General features: G+C 38.9%; 1 protein-coding gene across 1 annotated transcript in view; it reads right to left on the reverse strand.

Moving 5' to 3' along the window:
• WIPF3 (WAS/WASL interacting protein family member 3) overlaps nucleotides 1-24986 on the reverse strand; it is a 112129-nt gene that overhangs the window by 77558 nt on the left and 9585 nt on the right. The window contains exon 2 of the mRNA XM_073009009.1: nucleotides 5034-5180. Coding sequence (XP_072865110.1) covers nucleotides 5034-5123 — 90 coding nt within the window. The 5' untranslated portion in view covers nucleotides 5124-5180. The remainder of the gene's footprint in view (nucleotides 1-5033; nucleotides 5181-24986) is intronic.

The following is a 24986-nucleotide window of genomic DNA, read 5'->3' on the forward strand; positions in this document are numbered from 1 at the left end:
GTGGGTGGGTGGTGGGTAGTGGGAATGGGAGGCTGAATGAGCCCAGCTGACTGTGGGACAGGTGTTGGCAAACTTTTCTTGGAAGGGGCCAGGCTATAAATATTTTAGGCATGTGGGCCAAGAGGCAAAAAATCTAGAATACAATGTATATACTCATATAACAAAAGAGAAAACAAACTTCCACAAAATATTTACTGATAAAACTCAGAACATAGTAATAATAATTGAGGAAAATTTTTAAAATTCAAGCCTACTAGTGAGAAGAATGGAATTCTTTGAGGAATAACATTTTGCTTAATTGGTGTTCGCTGCTGTAGCATAAAAACAGTCATAGACAAAATGCATGAGTGTGGCTGTGCTCCAATAACACTATTTATGGATTGAAATGTGAATTTCATATACTTTTCATGTGTCGCAAAATATTACTTTCCTTTTAATTTTTTTTCCAGCCATTTGAAAATGTAAAAACCAGTTTTAGCTGGAGGATGACAAAAAACAGGTGGTGAGCTGGCTGTGGCCCAGAGGCCCTGGTTTGCCAGCCTCTGTTGCAGAAGGTCCCATATTCTGCATGTGTCTGATTGCTTGCTCATGAGGTCATTCATTCTGGGCAGATTACCACAGGGTGATGCTCTGTGCGCCTCCTTGTATCCAGCAGAGGCTTGTGATAGGAGGTCATTCCGTTACACGTGACGGTAAGTTTGATGCATTTTAAAGAGACGTTTTCCCCTTTGCAGTAAGAAGCATCTATGGGTGATACTTCTGACCCTGAGAACATCTTTTTCCCCCACAACCTTTCACTCTGGTTTTAGCTTTCATGGATGATCCTTGTCTGAATCAATCATGACAATGGAAGTTACAAATCAATTTGGATATGATTTTTTTTCTCTTTTAACCTTTTAAATTGTTCAGTACCACAAATAGAAAAGCACATAAAATAATTTTGTGCAGTTTAACATATTTCTATAAAGTGATACTGTATGTCATCGCCACCTATGTCAGGAATTAGAGTCTTGCCAGCACTCTAGAAGCACCCGGGGCCCTTCTGATCCTGAGTCCCCCACTCTCCTCCCAAAGGCTGCCATCTCCTGATTTTACGGTGATCCCTTTCTTGGTTTTCCTCATAATTCTACCAGCTTGTCTTGCATTCTTAAACACTGTAGTTTATTTTTTTCTATTTTGGCGCTTTATATACATGGGATCATACAGCATGTATTCTCTTGTCAGGTGGCTATTCCTCCATGTTGTTGCATGTATTGTTGATTCATTTTCACTGCTGTGTATTACTTTATAGCATGACCATAACACACATTTTATCAATCCATTCTGCTGCTGATGGACACGGGGGGTTGTTTCTAGTTTTGTGCTATTCATGCTGCTACAAACGTTCTTAACATGTCTTTTGGGTCATGCAGGCACACACTTCTCTTGGATATCTACCTAAGATGCACATGTTTAACTGTGGTAGGTGCTGTCAAATGGTTTTCCAAAGGGTTTATATCAATTTACACTCCCACCAGCGGTGTATGAGAGTTTCCATCACTCCACATCCTTGCCAACATTTGTCATTTTCTTCTTTTTAATTCTGATACGATTTTAATGGCTGCTTCATATACCATTGAGAGGATATATAATACATTATTGAATCTCCTATCATAAAAAATGTGGGTTGTTTTTTGTTTCTTTCTTTTTGGTTATTATTACAAGTAATACTTTCATTAATCTCCTATAGCTATATATTTCTGTATATCTATGATTAGTTACTTAAATAAAAATTACCTGAAGTGAAGCCACATCAAGAAAATTACTTGAAGTGAAACTAGGTCCGTTTTTTACTGACAAATTGTATCTTAGGGCATTTCACCAAGTTTTGCTCCCACCAAGAGTTATAAGTGCCTAGTTCCTAATACTCCAGCCAACATTTAAAAAGTATCTCACTAAACTGATAGATAAAAACGGTTTGTCATTATTTTAATTTGTTCTTATTAAACTGTAGTGAGGTTAAAATATTTGTATTTCTTCAATCTAACCATATCCTGTGCCCATCTTTGCATTCATCATTTTCATAGTAATCTGTAAGAGCTCTTTATATGCTAAAGATGTTAATTATTTGCCTTTAATATGTATTGTAAGTATACAAGTTATTTTTCTACATAAATGTAGAAAATATGTTTTAAGAAAATATTAAAATTTACGTGATTGTTTTACTCCTAAATTGACCTGTTCTTCAGAAAGAGAGAGAGAAATGAAGGAGAGAATTCAAAAAATTTAACCAAGGTAGAATTATTTTTTATTATGCGTTTAAGCGTCTTTAAAGAAGGAATTCCCTAATGAAATACTAAATGTTCTTGTCAGCATTATCGAATTCTCTTCTGATCTTTGTTATGTATCACATATATTAAGTAGCTGATTTCATTATGCACAAAATGTGTTTTTTGTTTATTTGTTTGTTTTGAGACGGAGTCTCACTTTGTCGCCCAGTCTGGAGTGCAGTGGTGCTATTTCGGCTCACTGCAAGCTCCGCCTCCCGGGTTCACACCATTCTCCTGCCTCAGCCTCCCGAGTAGCTGGTACTATAGGTGCCCGCCACCACACCCGGCTAATTTGTTTGTATTTTTGGTAGAGATGGGGTTTCACTGTGTTAGTCAGGATGCTGGATCTCCTGACCTCGTGATATGCCCGCCTTGGCCTCCCAAAGTGCTGGGATTACAGGCGTGAGCCACCACACCCAGCCAAAATGTGTGTTGTTTCTAATCCATCATTTTATACCTACTTTTCCATATTAGCATAGATGTAAATTGTTTTTTTTTTTTTTTTTTTTTTTTTTTTTTTTTTTTTTTTTTGACAGGTATCTCACTCTGTCGCCCAGGCTGAAGTGCAGTGGTGCAATCTTGGCTCACTGAAAACTCCGTCTCCCAGGTTCAAGTAATTCTCCCTGCCACAGCCTCCTGAGTAGCTGGGATTACAGGCACCTGCCACCACACTCGGCTAACTTTTGTATTTTTTAGTAGAGATGGGGTTTCCCATGTTGGCCAGGCTGGTCTTGAATTCCTGACCTCAGGAGATCTGCCCACCTTGGCTTCCCAAATTGCTGGGATAACAGGCGTAAGCCACTGTGCCCCGCCAGATGTAAGTTTTAATTACCACCACTGCATAATGCAATTTTTAATTAACAGTATGACATAACACATTTCATTTATTTCTTGTAAGCCATTTAAGATCTATTTTTTCACTAGAATAAATAGTATTGCTTGACATATCCTTGCATAAATTCTTTTTGGCATTTTCAGGGTTAAATTCTGAAATCAGTCTCAAAAATAAAACTACCTGATTATCAGGGGAAAAACTATGATACATACACATTTACTGTTTTCTTAGAGAAGACTCCAGAAAGACCTGTTTAACTTTTACTCAGTCCTGACACCAGCAATGTTTAAAAAGGATTATTTTCTCAAACCTCCAATAACATGGGTTTTGTTCAGTTTATTTACTCTGGCTAAATTTATGGGTACATCACGTATTTGCAGTTATTCTAAGTTGTACTTCTTCAGTGCTTGCAAGATCCATATGATAGCTTCACGTGTGTTTACTTACAAATCATCACTTTGCGGCACTGACCTTGAATTTCATTTTGGGTCAAATTCAGCAGTGAAACTTCAATACTTATTCCTATTCTTTGTTTATATTGGTCAGAAAGCTCTCAAATGTAATTTATACTATGTGCTTTCTTTTCACTCTCTTGCAGGGCAAGTGCCAAGGTCCAGGCGGGTCTACGCCCTTGGCACCTCAGATAGGGTCGGTATACAAAACTAACGTCACATGGGGTGACATCTCAGGCATACTCTCACTCTCACCAGGGCCTGTGGTCATGCAGCAGGGGCCGCAGGCTCTCCCTTCATAGCCAACACTCCTCAGGGCCATGTCATCTGCGCATCTGAGGGAGGGCTGCAACTGGAGGGGAGGATGGCAGGGAGGTTCTGTTCCTGGCTTCTGCTGACTTGGCTCACACCATCCCTAAACAGCCCTGTCTCTGCGTGCCGTACCGTCATCTCGTTCATTTTTCCACTGAAAACAGAAGCTGTGGAGCTGGTGCGAGACGTCCCTCACTGAAGTGGTGTGAGGAATGGAGAATGAGTGTGAGAAGTGCTCCTGGTTTTCTTTAGAGGAAAAGTTTGCTGTAAGCATTAAGCACTAGCATTTTTCTGAAACTGTGTGTGTGTGGTGGTGATTTTTGCCCCACAAGGGGACATCTGGCAATATATAGAGCCATTTTTTTTTACTGCCACAATTGCGGAGGGGTGCTACTGGCATCTAGTGGGTAGAGGCCAGGGATGTTGCTAAATATCCTACAATGCATAGGATAGCTCAAACGACAAAAATAATCTGACCCCAAAAGTCAGTGGTGCCAAGGCTGAGAATCCCTGTTCCAAAACAAAATGACTACTCTCAGTGGCCCCCTTCTAGATCCAAACCAAACTATGAAACCAAGAGAAAGCATTCAGCAACACAAACTGAAATAGCCTTGATTCAATCTTGTGTAGATAGAGAAACTTCATGTAAGGATTTTATATTTCGTTGTGGCATTTCCTATTACACTTAGCTTACTAGAGCCTAGTACAAGGGGACAGAAGCTCAAGTTATCATCATCACCATCCAGATTCCACACTGGAACTTGACTTCACAATGCCTCATTGGCTGTGCACTTTGGTATGGCCCCTCGTGTGAGGTTTCCAGTGAGACAGAAAGTCACTCAGACTCATGAGCCTGTACCAAGCAGCAGGCATGAGAAGGGAAATGAGGTAGACATCAGTAGACCAATGAGGTGGAAGTGGAAGCTGCTGAAGAATGGGGGAGAGAAATGGTTGAGCCAGGCTGGTTTGGAATCAGACTCTAAACTGCCAGATTCAGCTACCTAAGATGCCACCTGCCACAGGGAAGCTAGGCAGAGCTGTTTCTCAACATTTAGAACCTTCTGCTCAAGTGTATTCAAGCAGTTTATACTCCACAGTAAATCAATCAGAAAAAAAAGGTCTTACCGGGGGTGCTGATGGTGGGGGAGGGGGAGTAGCCCCCAGAGGCGGGGGAGGTGGAGGCAGAGGAGGTGGTGGCGGCGGTGGCACTGGCATGTGTCACGGTGTTGATGTCTCCTGCTTATGAATGGTCCCAAGAGAGTGGCTTCTGCTCTGAAAAAGAGAAAAAGGATGGCTTTAAACTTGGATTTCTTTACTTATATGCAGGAAATGCATATCTTGCAGATATATGCATATTATAGGCAGCTTGATTCTTTCACCTGTTCATTCATTCATTCATTCATTCACTTGTTCATTAATTTATTCACGGAGTGCCCACTGTGAGGCAAGCCTTGTGCTAAGTGCTGGAGATTGACAAAAGCAGCCAGATTCTAGAGACAATTAGGTGTTAAAACTGATAGAATTTAGCTATTTGTGTCTCAACACAAATAGAATATATACATATATATGTATATATATAGCAATTCTTCATTCTATAATAACTTTTCCAGATAACTGACTTCTACCTCTTTAGCATTAAATTTTTAGTTTTATCGTTTTCAATCATTCTGCATAGACTCCCATTTTCCTAAGCAGAGCAAATAGAATGAAATGTAACCTTTTCTGAATGTCACAGGCTCCACATGAACTCAGGACGCCAGCTTCGAGCAAGGCTTAGGGCGTTAGTCATTTTCCTGCCTCTTTCTCTTCTGTCAGCTCTTACTTTCCCTGCTATTCCTGTGTCATCATTTCTACACAGCCATCTGGATGAGGATGGGCCACCCCTCTCCTCTGCCTAGACTTTCTATCTGGTATTTGCTATGCAGGGGGCTTTTTGGCACGATTCTACAAACATGATTCTGTTTCAAATAGTTAATATTATAGGAGGTCTGATCTCCAGATAAATGTGTGGAGCCTGTATGTGTGTATGCATGTGTGTGTATGTGGGAGTATGTCTTAGAACCCATAGCAAGGCACACTGCAAGGACTTAAAATCTGTATTAAAGAAAAACCCATAGTTTACAAGAACTGGAAAAACCTATATGAGAACCTAAAAACAATCAAAGCAGAAACTGAAATAAACCTCACACTTGGGCAGGGGTGATTTTGTGTTACTGCTGTCCCTTTAGTCACTGGAGGGCCAGAACAAGGCCTGTCCCTCTGTTATTTCATCTTTAAAATCCTGTGGCATTTATATTTTTTCATGCTAATATTCTTGTCTCCACAGAGACCAAAAGCATGTATGTAATGTGATGCTTTCTTGTTAGTATAGTCCACTGAATTTTGCTCACCTAATATGTTAGTTTTTATCTTTTTATAAATGGCAATCATGTGACATGCTAAACACACTTATTTCTCTAATAATCTTCTAAGGTCAGGGCTTCAACGCCCTAGCATACTCCTTTTTATAAGTAAAGAAGCAGATATTCAGAGACATTAACTCTTTTGCTCAAAGTCACCTATACTATAACTAAGCCTTGGGATTGGAACCAAGGCTTAACAGGTTCTAAAGTCCAAGAATATCAGATTTATCATTTTAACCCCTTTTAAGTATACAATTCAGTAACATTAAGTGCATTCACAATGCTGTGCAACCAGCACCACTATCCATTTCCAGAACTTTTTCATCATCCCAAACAGAAACTCTGTACCCATAAAACAATAACTCCCCACTGTCTCCTCCCCTCAGTCCCCAGTAACTTCTGTTCTACTTTCTGTCTCTATGAATTTGTCTAGTCTAGGTACCTCATATATGTGGAACCATACAATATTTGTCTGTTTGAGTCTGGCTTATTTCATTTAGCATAATGTTTTCAACCTTCATTCATGTTGTAGCAGGATCAGAAATTCATTCTGAATTATTCCATTGTACATATACACCACATTCAGTTGAACCATTCATCTATTGGTGAGTGCCTGGGTTGCTTTCACCTTTGGGGTGTTGTGAGAAATGCTGCTATGAACACTGGTGTACAAATATCTCTTCAAGACCTTGCTTTTCATTCTTTTCAGCATATATGCAAGAGCGGAATTGCTGGATCTTATGGTACCATCTTTTTTCCCAGCAGGGTTAATCTAAAATTGTATAAAAATTGTAAATGGCATAAATTATGTGTGTCAGTACAACTTTTTTTTGGGAAAGAGTCCATCATAGTTTTCCTAAGAGTTCCAAGGAGGTACATAAGCTGATTGCTGTACACAACTACACTTTTCTTACAAAGTATTTCAGGCTCCTTGAAAGAAGGAGCCTGATCATCACTGTGTTACTGCCTCATTCCTTGATATTAAAACAAGAACAGAAAAACTGAAAAAGGAAATACTCATCAGAGTCCACAGCATAAAACCATAGTGAAATTGAGCAGAGATCTCATGGGGTAGTACGTGTTTCTTTCAGGTAACATCTATGTTATTTTATTACTAAAACTAAACTAATGGTGTACTAAGCTAATACACACAGTGACATAGGGTCAGACACAGTTAGCATTTTGCAGGCTGATGCTAAGGCAACTTGGATGCAGGCCCACGATTTAGTTGGAACAAGCATAAATTATCAGATATTTGTATTTTAACAGTTTCTTTTACAGGAGGCACTGGGTCTATTTTTTTATGATCTTTTATTCAGTGGCAAAATATTTTCAGTCAAAAATTTATAGCAAGGATTAAAGAGTTGGTTGAAGTATTAACAGAACAAGAGAATATAGAGAGGTCACATTATATAAGGATCTCATCTTTTAACTAAGACACATGACAGGAGACAGAAATGCTTCCCCTGGTGAAAAACCGGAAAGGGTGGGGGAAGAATAACCTTTAAAAACTGAAATACCACTTACCTAAGGGTTTTGTCATTTACTTAAGAAAAAATAACTGTATAAAGAGACTTTAAAGAGAACTGCGGCAGAGCTATTCCTTTAATCCCTCAGCACATGGCTAGATTACATCTCCCAGTCTCCCTTGCAGTTAGGTGTGACCATGAGACTGAGTTCTGCTCAATGCAGTGAAGGTCGAAGTGATGTGCTATTACTTCTGGACTGGTTCAGAAAGACCTTCTGCCCATGACTTTTCTCTTTCTCCACCCATCGACTGGTAGCAAAGGTCCTATGTGTTGGCAGAGTCACAAGATGAAAGGAGTCCGGGTCCCTGACTCACCTGTAAGACCACCTGCCAAACACCTGATTAGACTTTACAAATGTGAAAAATAAACTCCCATTGTGTTAAGCCTTAAAGATTTTTGAGTTAATTTGTTTTATCCACTAATATTGAACCTATCCAATATAGGAACTAAACAAAATACAGTCAATTCTCATTATTCACTATAGTTATGTTTAGAAAGTTGTCATGAACACATAGTGTGATGATTACTTTTATGTGTCAACTTAATTGAGCTAAGGGCTGCCCATCTGGCTGGTAGAACATCATTTCTGGGTGTATCTGTAAAGGTGTTTCCAAAGCAGGTTAGCATTTGAATCTGTAAATGGAGTAAAGGTCTCACTCACCATTGTGGGTGGGAGCCATCTAATCCATTGAGGGCCCGGATAGAACAAGACAACCCATGGCCAACGGCACTAGGAGTCATGTCTGAACAAATCTTATCGAACACTTGTATTTTCTCCATAAGGCACATCGCAGCCTTCTTGGGCTTAAGAATACTAGGCAGCGCTTCAAGCACTTTGCTGGAGGCCATTTTAAACTGCAAAACCACCAACAGTAAGTACAAAATTTGGAAAAAACGTGGCATTACACAGACTGTGAGAGGGACACTTGTTTATAGGATGAGAGTTGAAACAAGAAGGCAGAGTGTCCTGTTATTTCAACTCAGCTGGGAACATGGTTGTCAGTGTCTACAGGTTTTCACCACTTTTCACATGCCTGGGAATGACCACAAAAGCACCATGAGTACTGATTTTGGAGTGGCAAATACACTTTAGTGAGTACACGTAGGTGAATTTGCAAATGTAGAATCTGCAAGTAATAAGGATTGGCTGTATACCTTTTGACTCTCCCACCCAGTAGGTGCTCAGCACTGCACTGGGGACTTCTAAGACGTTTTATGTAATCCTCTCAACAACCGTGTGGTAGATGCTGACATTTCCATATAACAAATAATCCAACTTTGCCTCAGAGAACTATGCAATTTCTACTAAATTTCAGAAAGATCAGCAGAGCTGAGTTTAAAGCCCTGGTTTTTCTGATCTAAAACCCCATTTCTTTTTTTTTTTTGAGACAGAGTCTCGTCACCCAGGCTGGAGTGCAATAGCGTGATCTCGGCTCACTGCAACCTCCACCTCCTGGGTTCAAGCGATCCTCCCACCTCAGCCTCCCAAGTAGCTAGGACTACAGGCACACACCGCCACCCCTGGCTAATTTTTGTATTTTTAGTATAGATGGAGTTTTGCCATTAAAACCTCATTTCTACTGCACTGCATTACTTTATTAGCTTGATATGATTCAGGTCAAGTTACATCCCTGCCTCCATTTTGCAAAGATTTAAAAATATTTTTGAGACCATTAAGTGAAAGAAACCCCATAAAGGTGACTGTAATTCTTCTGCTTGCTCCTCCCTCACCTGAGAGGCCTTAGTTTCCATCTAGTTTTATCTTCAGGAATGTCGGATTGCTTAGGTGCCACCGAGATGCTGCCTTGCTGAAGTTACAGGGAAGAATTTTTCAAAATTCAGGATTGGAGGATAGTTTTATATGTAGTGTTTGATGGCTGTGAAAGGCTTTTTTTTTTTCCCAGATATAATAATTAAGTAATTATCTAAAGAAGTATTTGTTAAAATCTGACAGTTGAGAATGCTGAGCTCCAGGAAGTCAGGGGCTGCACCCAAGGGCTCTTCAAGGCTTTGTGTTCTCTCAACCCATTTAAAAATGTTGTTTTACTCTGAAATATATTCAAAATGTTTAGGATTTAAAAGGCCAGATTCTCAAAGGCTTTCATACTTTCTCCCAATTCATGAACTATCTGAAAAACAGCATTGAAATGCACATACAAACACCATTAGAGGGTGGTGAAGGAAACAGAACTAACACGCACTTCCATGGGAGGCCCAAATACAGGAGCTGGTCTCAGAACCAGACGGCCCTGGGTTCTGCTTCCACCTTTCCCTTTTCCTGGCTGTGTGGCCTTGGTCAGGTCCCTTTACCTTACTGGGCCTCCTTTTCTTCATTTGTAAATTAGGAGCTATAATGCTTAATTCTCTTTGTTGTCACTATTAAAACAAACACTGTATATGAAGACACAGTACACGTCCTGACACATACATGGAAGTGATACTTATCATCACAACTACAAATAGCTACGTTAAAAGCATCAGTCAGTTCAGGCCCGGTGGCTCATGACTGTAATCCTATCACTTTGGGAGGCCGAGGCGGATGGGTTACTTGAGGTCAGGAGTTCCAAACCAGCCTGGCCAACATGGTGAAACCCCGTCTCTACTAAAAAAAAAAAAAGGTATGGTGGCAGGCTCCTATAATCCCAGCTACTTGGGAGGCTGGCTGAGGTGGGAGAGTGGCTTGAATTGGGGAGGTAGATTTTCAGTGAGCCTAGATTGCGCCACTGCACCCCAGCCTGGGCAACGGAGCGAGACTCTGTCTCAAAAAAAAAAAAAAAAAAAAAGGCGGGAGTCAGATAAATGCCCCAGGACAGGTAGAGAGTGCTAAGGGATAGCATCATCCATTCAAACTTAAGGAGGAGGCACAATAAAGAAACACTTGGTAGAAGTGATCTTATTTTTCAACAGGCAGAGAGGTGAATAGAGGAGTCTGTTCTAGTAAGCAGGAGCAGCAAATACTCAGAGATTCGGAAGTGGGAGAACACAAGCAGCCTGGGAGGCTCTGCATGTGTCGGGGAGAAGAGGAAAAGGCTGCCATGATGGAGGCTCTTCAATGACACTCGGCTATCCTGCAAGCGTCTTCTTCCTTGGGCCGGGGTGCTCATCTGTCTTGTGGTTGCCCACTGTCTTTTGAACACTTACCCTATGCTGGAGGAATTTTCCACATTGTGAGTCTCACCTCCTCCAGCCAGAAGCAGGAACTCCTTCCCCAGCATCCCTTGCCAGTAGGGAGCAGGCTGTGACCACCCACTAAGAGGTGGGCTAGATAACGGGTGAAAGAGCACGGATGGGACATGGCTACAGGACGCGAGCCTGGGTCTGCAGTGGGAGCCCCTGTCAGCATGGATTGGGTGATATTCCATGGGAATACGAGCCCAGTATTGGCCAGAACCCCCTACTTCCCTCTTCCAAAAGCCCCATATCAATCTAGATTTTCGCACAAAGTTCAATTTTGAAATCTGGGTATATAATTTAAAAAGCATTTTTAAAAGCCAATGGGCCACAGAGCACAGAGCACATCTGCAGGTCGCAGAGGACCTGCACTGCAACCTTTTTAGTGGGAGCTATTCCAGGGTGAGGGTACGGGTGCCCTACTTGATTCCTTTCTTTCCCTACATGATCAGCCTGTCTGTACCCTTCAGAAGTGATGTGGACTGAGCTTGTCTCTCTTTTAATAAAAATTTATATATGTCTGTGTTCCAACCACATTTTGTGAGTTATTTCAGAAAGAAAGAACTCATGGTAAGCAATTTTACACACTAGTTGCTCTCGTCAAACTCTTTTTTTTTTTCCCAAGAGTAGCCTGTGAGAGTACAGCTGTTCACACACAGAAAGTGTGCTTACATTTTAAAACATAAGCAAGAAAGATTACTGCTAGCGCCTGACAAAAGCACGTGGGCTGGGTGCAGTGGCTCATACCTGTAATCCCAGGACTTTGGGAGGCCGAGATGGGTAGATAGCTTGAGCCCAGGAGTTCAAGATCAGCCTGGGCAACATGGCAAAACCCCATCTCTACAAAAAATACCAAAAAAATTAGCCAAGTGTGGTGGTGCACACTTGTAGTCCCGGCTACTCAGGAGGCTAAGATGGGAAGATCACCTGAGCCTGGGGAAGTCAAGGCTGCAGTAAGCTGTGATTGTACGACTACAGTCCAGCCTGGGCAACAGAAATAACACATTTGACTAGGAATCCGCAAACAAGGTACTCTGTGCAATCCTAACTTTGTATGTTTTGACACTGTTCCTCTTTCAAAGAAACACATCCCTTGTTTCTTTGGTTATAAAATGGGGCAGAGGGAGAAGAATAAAAATTTCTCACTTCTGAATGAATGAAGGCTAATAAACCCCATGACACAATATATATCTCATATTATGATCTCAGTAGGGTCCTGCTACCTCTAAGGGTCCATCATTCATCTATTAAAGGTACCTTGTGGCCAGGAAATAGCAGCCCACAAGCCCACATGCAAACGAGATACAAATAAAGGGGTTCTCAACGTAAATGTAGTAAAGTTTCTAAAGCTATAAGTAAAATAATAAAATAATTTTATTTTTTAAACTTCTCTCCAGGTGATGATGAGAACGATTTATGATGGTCACTTTCTGTTGTCACTTTCTTGTCACTTAATGAGCAAATTCTCTGGCCACATCTCTCTCCTTGGACTTCCAACCTATGAGATCTCATGCCCCACCTACCACTTCTGTCAGTTAAGACTGTCCTCTTTTTAGGCACATGGAAGTTGCTGCTCTCACTCTTCTCAATGATATAAAAAATCTGTAAATATTTAGCTTTTGTGGGAAGGTGAGGCAGGTTGGCCTGAGTAAGCAGAGAAGCCAGGAAGAGGATTGGGGGAAATCTGATGAAAAAAATCACTGAGCATATATTTGTGCTCTAGATAACAGTGAAGCAAATTAGCCCTGACACAGCCCTTACTATGTATCAGGCACTGTCCTTAGAGCATTTCATATATTAGCCCTTTTCTAGGCACCATGACACCCCAATGAAATAGATACTATTATTATCTCCATTCTCCAGATGAGGCAATTGAAGGAAGGAGAGGTCAAGGAACTTGCCCAAGGTCACACAGTCTCAGTAGTGGAGGAGTTGGTACTCAAACCCAGAGTGTCAGGCTCCAGAGGCCAGGCTCTTAAGCACCATACTAAGTAAGGTCACTTGTATACAAATGACTTTCATGGTTTTTGCAATAGCCGCATACCACCTAAACTCATATTTATTCAACATTTACTATATATCAAGTCATGCTTTCAGTTAAATAAGTTTATTTTGGAAAATAAACTTTATTATCATAAATGGAAAACCAATACCACTTGGTTTGTAATAATGGAAAGTAATAATAAGAATAAATGGAAGGTAATAATAAGAATAAATACAGGATCTCAGGAAGAATAAACACTTGGAAGGTAATAAAAAGAAAGAAAGTAATAATAAGAATAAACACAGCCGTTATTTAAAAATGTTTATATACTCTCTAAACTCATCTCCAGTTTCCCCAGCAACACCTAAACCAGGCTTTGGGGAACAGTGATCTCGGGTGGTATTTACCAAACTCCAGTGGAGGGTGAGTCACCGGAGATCTTGTTAAAATGCAGATTCTGGTTCAGCTGATTCAGTAGGTCTGAGTTGGGGCCTGGGATTCTGCATTTCTAACAAGCTTCTGGGTAAGGCCAACACTGTGGATCTGGGGCCATGCTGAACAGCTCTCCAATGTGGAAGACTGTAAGAGAGGCACCATCTCCGCACAGACCTACTGAAGCAGAATCTCTGGGAGCATCTTATCTACAGGGGGGTTTTATGCTCGCTAAAGTTTGAAGAACCCTGCTCTAGAACATCTAAGATGATGAAAGCATTCTGTCTCCCATAGAGTCAGAAGTTGTGGCCTCTACTGAAAAGGCTCATTTTCATGTAGATTCATTTAATTTCAGCAGGCTGGGTCCATGCAAATAGCTACTGTACTTGGAATTGAATATGACATACAAAGTGAAAGGGAAACCATCGCTCTCAGACAGGCGATATGAAGGACTTCTGACACCTGAGAAACACCAGCCCAGACATTGGCTCCAGAAACTGAATTGGCTCAACCCTAACTGGGTATTATAGTTAATTATCTGCTGAAGTGTTGAAAGGATTAATGTGGGTTTGTCTATGTGAATTCTAAAATGGAAACATACTTTAACCACATCTAATATGAAACCTAGTATGTCACACATACTAAGAAGAGCTCATAAATTGGCTTTCTTTTATAGGACTCTTATTGAAATGCAAATTTGTTCCCAGATCATTCATTGAATTCATTCTAATTTTTGAACTGTATTTGGTGAAAGGAAAAATGAAGATATTAATAATATTTATCACTGACTCAGGCATTTAAATTAGGGCTGAGTTCCATAAAACTTGTTATAAGTGTGGCTTCCAAGGGTGAAAGGAGAAAATACTGATTTCCTGTCTTTCTTTTCTTTCATCCTTGAATTAATTAAGATAAGAACTGGGCTTATTAAAAATACATAATATTAGTCACACATTCATGAGTAAGCTTCATTTTATATAACAGTTATGCTTCTAAAATAGGGTCTCTCTAAGTTTTGGAAAATCAAGGTAAGCCTTAAGCATAAAAAAGGAGCTTAATATTTTTTTCCTTCAACTTTTAAGTTCTGGAGTACCTGTGCAGGGCGTGCAGGTTACACAGGAAAACACATGCCATAGTGGTTTGCTGCACTGATCAATCCATCATCTAGGTATTGAGCCCAGTATGCATTAGCTAAAGGGAGTTTATTGTTCAACAGAAACTTACAATTAGTATCATAAAATAACGAGCCATCTTACAAAATGAATGAGCACCTCTTTAATTTATGTTATGATGCTAGATTTTATACTAATGGTGTTTTTTACTTTCTTAAGGCTAAGGTGGTAACTTTTCACGTTGTACATACTCCAAAAATGCTATTATTCCAAAAATCATTGAGGAAATAATGTGCAGATGGGAGGTGGTATGGCGTACAAGAAGAAACAAATCCTTTCTTTCCAGGTTTTGGGTGTGACTTTAGATTAGTTTAAGTTTAACCTTATTCCTACTGCTCCAGGACAAGTAGATTCTGAAGCCCTGGCTCCCTCATCCAGTTTGAAGTTAGGCTAAAACCTCAAACAGCTTGCAGCAAGGAGCCTCCCTCACCTCAGCTACCAGGCAGATTCCTTCCTGAGGCAGCCAGCACATCACTGACAGCCAAGTCTCACAAATCGACTGGCAGGTGTCACCTCTCAGTGTCCATGACATCACTCCCAAGTTTAACATGTACTCCTCTCTAGACTACTTACTATGAAGTCAAACTCCACATCTCATCCTCCACTGCAAACTGGGCCTCCTCCATTTTACCCACATCACACTGTTGACATTTTCTTATATCCTTTTTTTTTTTTTAAGAAAAATACATCTCAAAGTCTTTGCCCATGGTATTCAGGCTGCAGGTCAGGGCCTTCACCATCTGGGAAATACCTACTAACCTGCAAAACTGTGTTCAGGTGCCAGCTTCTCTGCATTGACTTTCTTCTCCCTTTGGGAGGGCTAACTGCCCCTATAGCACTTTGTACTTTGGTCACACTTCTATTATGGTACTAGGCACTCTGGCAATTTTTTTCTTCTTTTTCATTTTTGTTTTGCTTTGTTTGAGACGGAGTTTCGCTCTGTCACCCAAGCTGGAGTGCAGTGGCATGATCTCGGCACACTGCAAGCTCTGCCCCACCAGGGCCAAGCAATTCTCATGCCTCAGCCTCCAGAATAGCTGGGATCACAGGCACGGGCCACCATGCCCGGCCCTATTTTCCTTTTATATGTCTCTGTGTCCCCCTTCACTGGACCATGGGCTCCTCAAAGGTTCAAAGATAGGGACTATGTCTTTGGGATATTGGTATTGCCAAGGCCAAAAGTAATGCTGAATGCCAAATACCATTGCCTTGGTGTATTAGTCTGTTCTCGCGTTGCTATAAAGAAATGCCTGAAACTGAGGAATTTATAAAGAAAAGAGGTTTAATTGGCTCACAGTTCCGCAGGCTATACAGGAAGCAAAAAGGCATCTGCTCCTGGGGAGGCCTCAGGGAACATTTACTCATGGCAGAAGGCAAAGTGGGAGCAGTGTCTTACATGGCAGAAGCAGGACTGGGGTGGGGGTGCCACACACTTTTAAACAACCAGATCTTGTGAGAACTCACCATCATGAGAGCAATGATGAGGGGATGGCGCTAAATCATTCATGAGAAACCGCCCACGATCCAATCACCTCCCACCAGGCCCCACCTCCAACACTGGGGATTACAATTCGACATGAGATTTGGACAGGGATACAAAAATCCAAACCATATCAGTTGGTACTGAGATTTTTTTTTATCAAGGCAATGGCATATAATTGGCAGGAATCAGGCTCCCGCAAAAGATGGAGACAAACCTTGTTAGCAGAACATTAAGAAAGTTCTATGTGAATCTAGAAATGAGATATCATCTTAATGATTATTAAAGAAAAATATTACAAACTAAAAAAGGGAAGAGAAGTGTCAAAGTTTCTGTCCAATGGCAGACCTCAATATCGGCATGGGAATAACACATATTCTGAATGTTGGGTTTTCCCAGGAGATGGAGGTTGCAGTGAGCCAAAATCATGCCACCGCACTCCAGCCTGGGTGATAGAGTAAGACTCAATCTAAAAAAAAAAAAATGAATCTTTCGTTCTCAAAGCTTACCGTGCTCACTAGAAAAGCCTTTGCTGGCATGATGGAAAGCAATGCAATCAAAGAGAAATCATTTGATAGTTGGAAAACTGGTCTCTAGTTCTGGCATTAATTCCCATCTATTTCTTCATCAAGAAAAAGGTAGAGTGTTTATTCTTTCCTAAGCTGTATAAATATGAGGAGCAAAGGAGTACTGCTTTGAGACAAATATTAAAGAAATTAAAAATTGCATATGATCCTCTCCAAAAAACAAAGTTCTTCCAAATGTAATTTTTTAAAGTAAGGTTATGGTGGCTTCTTGAAAATGGAAGTGGTCTTACTAAAGGGCAGCAGAGAGGAGGCAGCCTGCTTTTAGATTTCTAGATTTAAAAACCCACTTTTCAAAATAAAGTTCAAGAAGGTCTTCCAGTTTTAAGATGGTAAAACTATCTGTTTCTTTCCTTTCTTGGAAATCATCTCAAGATAATAAAGAAAAAGAAAATTTTCTTTGGTAAAACTATATCTCCATAACTCTGCACTTTAATGAATGAGACAGGATGGTTCATTGCCCAGGATGGTCTAATACAGGGTGTGGATATGCTGTAGAGGATACATTTGTGGCTGTAAGCCTCAGACAAAGCCTGCAGAGCACTGCTCTCCAAAGTGGGAAGCACTAGCTCCTTGGAGAAGAAAACCCATCAACTCTTGTTTAGAATAATGGAAAAGGGTGTGTAGGATGGCAGCAGGACTGAACTTAGACCCTAGACCCACCAGGGAGCAAGGAAGATGGCAAAGGCAAGGCATTTCTGTAGAAGCATTCTAGGAATGAGGTAGGCCAAGGAGACAGTGAGTCTTGGGTAACCTTAAAGCTACCCACCTCTATTGACTGGGGAATGGAGGGTCCAAAATTATTTGCAGGCACAGATACAAATGTGCATTTCAATGAGTCTTAGAACACACATACTTCTCTCTCTCTCTGTCATAAGGAGTTCCTCCCTAAGCCAAAAAGAATTCTTGCTGGTCTAGAACTTGCCATGGTCATTTGCTCAAGTAAATCTGAAAATAGTTGGTCCAAGAAGAGTTCATCTCATTTTAAGATGAATAATGAAAAAGAGAATCAGTATAAGATCTACACCAAAAAAAGAAACTAAGAAAAAAGTAGGGAAAGGAATAGGAAAAGAATCATGATAAGTGAAGAACATTTACTAGAAAAAAATACTGCTGTAAAGCAGATGAATGCTGTGACAGGAAATACAATTATTAACTCAAAGAATTGAATGAAATAATGAACCCTTTGAAACAAGGACTCAAAGAAAAGAGATAAGGACTCTGAGAATATCTAGCAAAATAAGAGAGGATGAAAAATATCACGGCAGAAGTAAAAGAGAAAAATGAAGAACACACTAGAAGAAGCCCAAAGAAAACAGGTATTATTGAAAACACAGAGTACCATGAAGGATTGAGAAAAATGAGCAGAAGGAAATGTAAATGGACAAAGAATTTAAAAGGATTAGAGAGAAATTGCTAGATATGCAAGACAAATGAAAAAGACAACTGGTTTTCCTGAGTAAAAGACATAAACAAATGGAAGAGAATAAATATTCGAACACATAATACCAAGCATATAATTTAAGAAAGCTTTTCAAAACAAAGATTTAATTCTATACATTTAAAGGTACAAGGCAAGGCACAGTGGCTCATGCTTGTAATCACCACACTTTGGGAGGCCAAGGTGAGAGAATCACTTGCATCAGGAGTTCATGAGCCTGGGAAAGACAGAGAGACCCTGTCTCTACAGAAAAATTAAAAAATTAGTGGGCATGGTGGCATGTGTCTTGTCCCAAATACTTGGGAGGCTGAGATGGGAAGATTGCTTGAGGCCAGAAGGTGAAAGCTGCAGTGAGCCGTGATCAAACCATAGCACTCCAGCCTGGGTGACAGAGTGAGATCCTGTCTCAAAAGCAAATAAATCAATTTATTAATAAATAAAACAAAGGGTCTGTGATATCTAAAGGAAAATCATATAGTTTTGGAGACATGTTAGCCATGCCATCATATCCCAGAGAAACAATATGTGATGTAAAAGTTTATATCCAGCCAAACTGTCATTGTAGTAAGAAGGCCAGCGGCAAATGTTTTTAAACATGCAAAATGTGTGTTTCTTGAATTTGTATTGAAGTTACCACTACAGGAAAAATGTCAGCCAATCAAGAGCTGAGGAGAGAAAGTGGGACAAAGAAATGGCAGTGAGTATTGAATTAACGGCTGAATCAAGACTGAAACAGCTATGGAAATATGCTATCGGAAAGGAAGGGAACTACTATTAATCAAGGAAAAATGGAAAAATGTAACTTGCACAAGTTATCAGGTAAAAAGGAAGATAAAGTGGAGATATATGCATGCTGATTACTTAGCTATTATACTGAAGCATAATACCTTTAAAGTTAATAAATCAAAATATCTTTAAAGAGAATAAATTGTGTATATTTCTCACAGGAGTATAAGTCAAGTATATTAAAAGGTTTAGTTTTGGAAAAACTAAAAAAAAAGTGATTACATCAACTAGAATTGAATGTTGAAAAGGAGGTTTGGAAAGGGATAGAGGAGAGGTGGGAAGAAGTGAATATTCAGTATGACTTCTGTTGGGGAACCAGTGGGTACTCTCTAAATTAAAAGAAACAACAGAGAATTATTATCATTATAAAGGGAACTGCTAGAAGAACTAAAGATAGGACACATCTCCCAAATGAATTACATGGGCACAAAGTAAGGAAAAAAACAGATCATTAAGTGACATGTAAAAAAGCAAATTAAGCAAATAAAAAATAGAAAACAGAATACATAACAAAAATGATAACAAACATATCTGTCATATCAATACACATAAATAGGTAGAGCTCACATATTAAAAGAAAAAGCCCTCAAACTGGACCAAATTCAACTATATACTGTATAACACATACACACTTAATTTCAAACACAGAAAATTAAAATCAGCATAAAAACCATTAAACAAGGCAAAGAAAGATTCTTTATAATGGCAAAGGGAATAATATACAAAGTTTGAGTTAGCAGCCATGAATATCTATGTTCCAAATAGCAGTAACAAAATTAATAAAGCAAAGCTACAGGATATTATTCAAGGAAAAGCAGGCAAAACTGTATTTGGATCAAGACTTTCATGGGTTATCTCTCTGTCCATATCATATTTGGTGGACATATCTCTCTGTCCATATCACATTTACAAAAAAGTAAGGTTTAAAAATACATAAATAAAATAATTGCAAGGTAGGGGGAAATATGTGACTATACATTCTAAATATAGAAGACACATATTAAAGTGTCCCTAAACTAGCCATGGAAGGGACTATATAATAGCTGTAAATAGTGCAAAGAAAATCTCAAAAATTCTAAAACATAGAAACAGAACAGACAATATTTTCTGTTCAAAATCCTATCAAATGACAAAAATACAAAGGAAACTTTAAAACTCTATTAACTAGAAACTTTTAAACTTTATTTAACAGCTCTTGGAACAAAAAGATATGAAAACCAAACTTAATGTGTACTGAGAAAATAAGGATAATGAAAACATTGCATATCAGAACCTATGGAACGCAGCTAACGAAAAATTCAGAGCAAAAGTCATAGCTGTAAGTAACTATATTTATAAAACAAAGAATAAAAACTCTCAAGAAGCATGAATAACAATAATATAAATCTAAAGGAAGCAGAAGGGAAGGAATTCACATTTATTTGTGAATTTTTAAAACCAGATATTTAGGAATTAGAAAACAAGATAAATTTTTAAATGAATATATCTAAAAGCTTAGTCTCTGAAAAACAAAAGACAATAAAATAAGTAATCATCTTACCTTAACTAAATGAGGGGAGGGAGAAAGAGAAAGCACAGATACACAAAATAAAACAAGAGACAGGGAAAATAATGATAGATAGAGAAGACGCTAAAAGATTTTGCTGAAATCTAGGTAAAGAAATCTGAAAACTTGGATTGAAATAGACAACTATTATGAAGAGTTGAATATGAAAATACGAGTTAATCAAGTGACCAAGACAAGAGAGAACATCTAAACAGAAGAAATAGTGAAAGTTGTCAAAGATCCACCACAAAGAAGTGTGAAAGATAGATAACTGAATTCTGCCCAATCTCTAAGAAGCAGTTAATTACCACGTAGCAGGCAGATCCAAACCTGAGAAAGAATAGAACAAATAAAAAAGAAAACTACTGACCAATCTCATTTATGAATATGGAGGAACAAAATAATAAGCATAAGTAAACCGAATTCGGCAACACACTAAAAATAATACATGCCAACCAAGTAGGGTTTAAATGCAAAGATGTTTTAATGCTAGAAAATCTACTGATATGACTCACTATAGTAGGGGCATGAAACAAGAAAATCGTACTATCATCTCCATAGCTGCCTCTAAATATCTCTAACATAACTTAAAATACATTATGGCAAATGGAGAAAGACTAAACAAATTCCAATTAAAGTCAAGAACAAGACAAGAATGTCCACTATTGTCACTACCCGTTATCATTATCCTGGAGCTAGTAGTCAATTCAATTAGACAAAAGAAAGAACTAAATTGTACAATAGTTGAAAAGAAGGAGGCTCAATTATCATGTTTCTCCCCAAGTAATATGGGAATATACATAGAAAACCTAAGAGACTCTGCAGAAAAATTATTTTAATGATTCTTTTATTTTTTTGAGATCAAGTCTTGCTCTGTCTCCCAGGTTGGAGTGCAGTGGTGTGATCTCAGCTCACTGCAAACTCCACCTCTCAGGTTCAAGCGATTCTCCTACTTCAGGCTCCCAAGTAACTGGGACTATAGGCGCGCACCACCACACCCAGCTAAATGTTGTATTTTTAGTAGAGATGGGGTTTCAACATGTTTGCCAGGCTGGTCTTGAACTCCTGACCTCAGGTGATCCACCCGGCTCGGCCTCCCAAAGTGCTGGGATTACAGGCTTGAGCCACTGTGCCTGACTGGAAAATTATTTTTATTAATAAGATAATTTAAAAAGGTAGATCTTCAAAACCAATAAACTCCAAAAAGTATCCCTGTATTTAAACAATAACCTCCAGAAAGTATTGTGAGGAAATAATTGTGTTCACGATAGCAACTTTAAAAAGGTATACCTAAGTGTAAACTTAACAAAATATGCACAGACACGAAATAAAACTTCAAAACATTACTGAGAAATAGTGAAGACGTGGAAAAACACATTTTAGTCTTGGGTAGGAAGACTAAATATCATACAAAAGTTGATTTTCTCTATATTAATGTATAAATTTAAGATGATCATAATGAAAATACTAACTTGTTTTTATAAGTACTCAAGGTGACTTCAAAGTTTACATGGAAAAATAAAATCATTGGATAATAAACAAATGATAAAGCCACATTCATTAAAACCATTTGGTATTGCTACATGGAGAATCAGTAATAGACCTGAGAGCCTGGAAATTAACGTAGGTATTTTTGGAAATTTTGGTTATTATTTTTAAAAAAGAAAGACATTGGATATCAGTGGGGAAAAGATGAGTTATTCAACAAAAAGTATTGAGTAAATTGGGTAGTAATCAGGAAAAAAATAAAGTTAGGTAACAATGTAAGGATCTCATGCCTCATATTAAATTCCAAGGAATCAAATTTTTAACTTCTAAAAAAGGAAATTATAATCATACTAAACATAGACAGAATTTTAAAAATCTACAGGTCAGAAAGACCTTTCTAAAATGTATAGAAGAAAAGGTTTCTGCAAAGCAATAAATACATATCTATATACATAAAACCACATTAAATAAAGCCCAAAGTCATACTACAAATTGGAGGGAAATTATATTAAAATAAATCATATTATAAACTGGGGGAAATTACAGTAAAATAAAAATTACAGTAAAATGGCTGTTTTATCTTCTGTATAAGGTGTTTCTACAATAAAAATCAATAACCTGATAGAAAATACACAAATGGGCCTAAACAGTTCACAGATAAGGAAACATAAATGGCAATTAAACACATTCAAAGACCCTCAACCTTATTCCTCATGAGAAAACGCAGATCAAAACCACAATCAGATACCATTTTCACCTGTCAAACAGGCAACGATCAAAAGTTTGATACCTATCTGTTGGAGAGAGTGCAGGGAATCTGACAATTATTGGTAGGAATATAAATTTGTACAACTTCTGTAAAGGGTAATGGGCAAATGTAGCAACATTTAAAAATTCACATTTCGATTCTAGGAATTTATCTTACTGATTTTTCTCACGTGTGAGAAATAATTTGTACGGTGACAAAAATTGCAGCATTTGTCTTAATAGGAAAAGGCTGGATAGTATATATACTATATATACACCTGTCAACTGAGAACTAATTATTAAATTATGGTTCATACATTATACTGACATACTAGGTAGCTGTCACAAAGAATATGGCAGCCGTATATGTATGAACCTGAAATGATCTCCAGGTTGTGTTACATGAAAAAAAGCAGGCAGCAGAAAATGTATATAGAATGAGTTTGCAGCTGGGCATGGTAGCTCATGCCTGTAATCTCAGCACTTTGGAAAGCGGGGGCAGGAGGATTACTTGAGGCCTAACATTCAAGACCAGCCTGGGCAACAAAGCAGGTCCCTATCTCTACTAAAAAGAAAAAAAACAAAATTAGCTGGTGTACCTGTAGTCTCAGCTACTCAGGAGGCTGAGGCTTGAGTTCAGGAGTTGGAGGCTGCAGTGAGCCATGATCAGGCAGGCCGCTGCACTCCAGCTGGGCAACAGAGAGAGACTCTGTCTCTAAAAAAATGATGATGATGATGATGATGATGATGATGATAATAAAAGAATGAATATGCCTTTTCTCTGGAAAAATGCATAACTAGGTGGTCTGAGGATAGAGTATAGGAAATATTTTACAGTGAATATCCTTTCTACCCTTGTTGAAGTATCATGTGCATTGTTACTTATTCAAAAAATTAATAAGCAAAAGTTCAGGATTACCACCTCACAGAAACATTTTATTTGGGACAACTGTGAAGAAGTATTTTTAAAAGTATTTTGAACTATCTGAATTAGGAGATCTCTTTACACCTAAAAGGCAAATATAAAGAAAGAAAGAAAAAGATTAAAATGATCTTGACAATTTGGTCCAAATGAGCAGCTGCTGGAGCCATCGAGAGGAGGACTCAGCACTGAGGGTGGGATTTGCTGTGCTGGCCTTGCACACAGACTTCCTGGGACAGCTGAAATCACCACTACAGCCATCCACAAGTTAGAGGCGACTGACCAGGTGCACTAGGAAAATAGGCAAGAGCAGAATAAAATAATTCTCCCCAAACCAGTCATAACCCCTACAGTTTAATTCTTCTGTTATCACATGGTTAATGCACAACAAGGAATGGTTTTAAGACATGATGCTCTATTAGGCATGGATCATTTGTAAGTTGGTTCCAGCTGTAGCTGACCCTTGTCATTCATTACCTGTGAGAACACAAGCATACTGGCGAGAAGGTGCACATGTCTGAAATAACACGTGGGGACTCTAGTCCCCCAGCCACAAAATACTGCACCCATAGATCCTATGGACAGGTATCCTGGCCCGTCTTTTTTAGACATATGTAGTTCATACAGATACTGTCAAAATAATTGCAGATCAAACACCATCCCTTAAAACTCACTGAGCATGCATACATGCCAGGAAGGACAAGAGGCAATAAACCCAGGCCACTCTAGCCTTCCTTCTATATCTGCAGTCAAATTTCTAACCTCAAGACATACACATTTGGGTGAAAACCAGAACAACAGCAACAAAGAGTGGAGCAAAACTTTTAAAATGTGGGAAAAGTGAATTTGAAACTCAGGAAAAAATGGTTGCTCGCTTGTCTTGTCTTACTGTTTTTTTTTTGTTGTTGTTTTGTTTTGTTTGTTTGTTTGTTTTTTGTCTCCTCTGACTGTGTATTTCCAAATAGCCTGTCTTCAAGCTCACTAAACTTCTCTTTTTCTAGGTAGTTGTCTTACCTATTTCTGAAGCTACTTTATTTTTTCTCTGAATCACTGGAGAGAAGCATGACTGAAACAAAAACGTTTCATTGAAACGTTTAAACGAGTGTTAGAATAAACGGAAGCTTTAAGGGACACCAGAGACTTAAAATCGACTCCTGTTGTTAAAAGGAAGAAGAAAGTACACTTCTGATTCTTTTCCTTGGTTCTACCATGTGAGGGGAAAATGTCCCTTCTTCTAATAGGGTGGTAATAACTTACATCAGCCACATAGGAAAGGGGCCAGTTTCATTTTTGACTACAACTTAATTCCCTGGGCAGTCATGGTTGGTGCTTCAATACTGATGTACATAGTTGGGAGGGTGCTCTGTTAAACAGTTCACCAAGAAAAACAATAGTTC

Source organism: Chlorocebus sabaeus, chromosome 21, assembly GCF_047675955.1.
Source record: "Chlorocebus sabaeus isolate Y175 chromosome 21, mChlSab1.0.hap1, whole genome shotgun sequence".
In the NCBI taxonomy this organism is placed as follows: domain Eukaryota; kingdom Metazoa; phylum Chordata; class Mammalia; order Primates; family Cercopithecidae; genus Chlorocebus; species Chlorocebus sabaeus.